General features: G+C 36.3%; 1 protein-coding gene across 1 annotated transcript in view; it reads left to right on the top strand.

Moving 5' to 3' along the window:
• Nucleotides 1-4,322, top strand: part of LOC106872483 (beta-mannosidase) — a 32,403-nt gene that overhangs the window by 7,958 nt on the left and 20,123 nt on the right. The window contains exons 2-4 of the mRNA XM_052974120.1: nucleotides 1,513-1,659; nucleotides 3,003-3,151; nucleotides 3,775-3,974. Of these exons, the coding sequence (XP_052830080.1) occupies nucleotides 1,513-1,659; nucleotides 3,003-3,151; nucleotides 3,775-3,974 (496 nt within the window). The remainder of the gene's footprint in view (nucleotides 1-1,512; nucleotides 1,660-3,002; nucleotides 3,152-3,774; nucleotides 3,975-4,322) is intronic.

A 4,322-nucleotide genomic window follows, 5' to 3' on the forward strand; every position in this document is an offset into this window, starting at 1 on the left:
CATCATCATCATCATCGTTTAACGTCTGCTTTCCATGCTAGCATGGGTTGGATGATTTGACTGAGGACTGGTGAAACCAGATGGCTACACCAGGCTCCAATCTGATCTGGCAGAGTTTCTACAGCTGGATGCCCTTCCTAATGCCAACCACTCAAAGAGTGTAGTGGGTGTTTTTACATGCCGCCGGCACGAGGGCCAGTCAGGCGGTACTGGCAACGGCCACGCTCGAAATGGTGTATTTTACGTGCCACCTGCACAGGAGCCAGTCCAGCAGCACTGGCAATGACCTCGCTCGAATGTCTTTACACGTGCCACCAGCACAAGTGCCGTGGCGACTCCAACACTCGGGCTGTTCGGGCTTAGCCCTAGTATAAGTTTAGTAAAGTGAATGTGTATTTGCAAACCGATTTAATTTCTGCCAACACTGACTTCAATTAATTGCAACCAATGACTCTGGCTCCTTTTATTGAACCTGGTCACAGTTCATTTATTTTCCTTCAGTGTGTGGCAGTCATCTTAGAGGTGCCCTGTATCAAGAAATATCATTTGTAGCAGATGTTCTCTCGACATCGTTCACACGTGTCTGACTTGCGCTCAGAAGTTACAGCCTGTGTTGTTATCCATAATCATAAAAATTAAAAATAACTCAATTTCAATGTTTACTTGAAATAATGAATTGCTATAGAGATTAGGATTTAAATTCCAGTCTATGAAAAGTTTGCCTTCTACAATATTCTTAAAAGAACGAAAAATTATCTAGCAACTCTGGCCAATTACAAATGAGCTTGGTAGGTGTAACGGACTGACGTCTCTTGTCAAGAGGACAGGCGACAGTCAGATCGCTGATGTTTGATGTCCACTCCACTTTCATTATATGATTGTTGTTCTGTGTATCTGTGTGTAAAGAACAGTTGTGTTTTGCAGGGTTGCTTTATTTCTACCCTTAACTTAGAAATGGAGAAAGACATAGGGCTAGATGTTAAAAATAAGCCGTTCGAGCCTAGATATATTGCGGAAAAACGTGAGGCATTCTTTCGTGCGAAGCAACAAATTTGCTTACTGTTAAATTGTATGCACATATGTAAGTCTGCAGTGTGCATAACGTCTCTTACCTTCTTTTATACAAATGTCTTATGTGAAATCTATGATGAGCCGGAGTGATGCTGATGACCTGCAGTCACCTCTGATATAGCTCTCTCTCTCAGAAAGAAATAAAGAATGTGTAGTGGCTAGCAATCTATCATGGCAAATGGCGGATAGAGGGGTCACACAGGAGAGCTAGGAAGAAGAGGAGATAATATAGTAGTGCTCAAATTCGCTGTATCTTGCTCAGTGCTCATCCCTGCTCAAATTCACTGTATCTTCTCCTGAATTCCCTATACGAAAAATAGTTTCGGTTTACAAACATTTTAGGTGACAAATGGTCTTCAGGAATGAATTAAATTCATAAACTAAGGTTCCACTGTACTAACTAGAGTGTAAAATAATTCTTCTTTCTTTTTTCTATTCTAGATGTCTCGTATCCAGCAACAGTTCCTGGTGGAGTTTATATGGCCCTTTACAATAACCACGTCATCAATGACCCCTATGCAGGGTTTAATGATGTTGCCTATCGAAACATTGGAAAGAAAAATTGGAACTTCACCAAAAACTTTAACAGTAAGTATCAAAATTTTGGTCTTTTTACTCAACATCATTGTAATTCTTGTTTATTAAATAGCTTTGGATTAAGTTCCACAAATGCATTTTTAAGTAAAGTTTACATATCATGGATATAAATGTAAATGAAATATTGATATTAGAATTAAAAATTTTCAGTTTGTCATCCTTCATTCTTTTTCTTTTTTTCTCTACACAATGTTTTGATTAGTTAAATCACTAATCATTTTCAGATGTCCCATGAAAATATTCATGGGTTGTGTTTGATCTTATGGATGTATGTCTCATAGGAATGTGTATTTTTGTAGTCAAAGAGTGGATTGATCAAAATATGATAGAGATCAAAGAAACTTGTTATAGAAAGTAAATACTTTGGTAATTAAAATATTCTAATTCCACAATTATTTGTCAACAGTATTTCAACTATTTGACATTCTTATTGTCAATGTTGATTTTAAAAAACTAATGGAATGGGTTTGTAAAATAATAAAAGACTTTGCCATGGAAGAAATCAGTTTTGATGACTAGATTAGTTTTAAATTAGAATTTTTGGACATAAATTTAAATGTTGAACTGTATCAGGTAATTAGAAGAGAAGCTGAAAGTAAGGGGTTTGGCAATGATTTGGAATGTGAAAAATCTGAAATACTTTAGCTGAGTTATTATTTGTTTCATTGAATTATGCTTTATGTATGTCACAATGGATTACATTGCATGCATTTAGTGTTGAAAGTGCCTGATAGATTTATTCAGAAAAAATGTTAGATGACCTTAAGCTTTGAAATATTTTAATTTTTTTCTTCTCAAAGGAAGATTACATTAAATCATCAACATATTTAAATATTTCTTAAGTGATCCCAGTTTCAGTTTAAGAACTTGTTTTGTTTACTAGATGATGTCTTTTTATTTAGCTCTGTTTGCTAGCTCTGCAGGAGGCTACATAGACCATTTTGTCTCTTAATTCTCTTTGTAGAGTGGCAAAAGTAACTGAGTACCTCATTCAGATAAGAAACAGTGTATATTTTCATATTAAGTTTGTTATAATCAACATCGGAGAGAGGATGATCAGTTGGGGCTGCAAGACACAGATAATTGTAATAAGATGGTTTGCAATGAGTAGAAGTGAGTGGATGGGTGGGTGGCTTGCAAGGTTGTATGGGAAAGTGAATGAGGGCAGGGAAGCAGACAACCAAAATGGGTAGTGTTGAAGGGTAGATGAAGATGTAACTAGGTTGCCCCCTCCCCTCAAAATTTCTGGTGTTGAACCAAAATTAGAAAGAATTAAGTATTTATTCACTGTATATGTTGTTATTAATTCATTCAATTAATGTGATTGCTTCCAGTAACTGAGTCTGTTGTTGCCTCCAAGAATATTGCTCTGGTATGTCTGGGAATCGATACTGTGGCTCAAATCTATATAAATGGATTTCATGTGAGGAATACTTCCAATATGTTTGTTCGTTATGTGACTGATGTGAAAAAATATGTTGTGGTAAGTAACTGTACAGACTTGCCTTATTTTTCTTCTTGTTTTCCCTCCTCTTTCTTTTTCTGTACAGTGTTCTTCTTCCAGTTCTTGCTTTTTCTCTTCTCTAATCTTTCTCCAATGTAAGTGAAGACAAGATGGAATGATATTCTACTGAAAGAAACACCAACAATGAGGGTTTTATTGAGTTGCCAAATTGAGTTCAACTCCTTCCATGGAACTGATTTGTAAATCGGCTACATTAATCAATCAATAACGAATGTCTCTGATCATTAAAATTAACATAATTAAATTCTCTTGTTTGACAACAGATTGTCTAAGGAGAGAAAATGGAGAAAATATTATTGAAGATTAGAGGTGGTGGTGGTGGTGGTGGTGGTGGTGGTGGTAGTAGTAGTAGTAGTAGTAGTAAAAGGAGGAGGAGGAAGAGAAGTTTTATAAATATCTGTTCTACTGACAATGGTTATATGTGTTTCTCTGTCCTACTGACCATGGTCACTTTTGTCCCTCTGTCCTACAACCAATGTGGTCAGTCTTTGTGTTTCTATTTCACCTGCTAACAAGGTTATTGCTATCATTTTCTAAATATTTCAGAATCTCTACAAGCTTTAATGTTACAAATGTTTCAGGTTGGTACCAATACAATTACTGTCGCCTTCACATCTCCTGTGACTGCTGCTAACAAAGAGAATGACAAGCTTCCTTACACTGTCCCACCAAATTGTCCAAATCCTAAACAAAATGGAGAGTGTCACATTAATCTCCTCCGAAAGATGCAAGCATCCTTCAGCTGGGACTGGGGGCCAGCTTTTCCAACTCAGTCCATTTGGTAAGTATCTATCATTTAATCAATAATTTCTATTTATGTGTTATTGATAAGGCATGATAGATCTGACATTATGATGCTGAGCTTTTAACCATTTGCTCATTGGTTCTAACCATTTGCTCAATGTTCTGCAAAAGGGTCACATCACTCGACATGTCCAAGTTAGCTTGCCTAGCCAAAAAAACAATTTTAAACTTCTAGTTTATAGTTTATGATCAGACGGCCAGTTCCAAGAGGAAAGATATCCTATCCCTAAGAATTTGCAAAATAAATGTTTATATAAGCTTTTTTAAAAAAAGAGATGATATTTTGCATGGCTAACAGGATACCCAACTCCAGGAAAACTATTTC

The sequence above is a fragment of the Octopus bimaculoides genome, chromosome 17 (assembly GCF_001194135.2).
Source record: "Octopus bimaculoides isolate UCB-OBI-ISO-001 chromosome 17, ASM119413v2, whole genome shotgun sequence".
Lineage (NCBI taxonomy): Eukaryota > Metazoa > Mollusca > Cephalopoda > Octopoda > Octopodidae > Octopus > Octopus bimaculoides.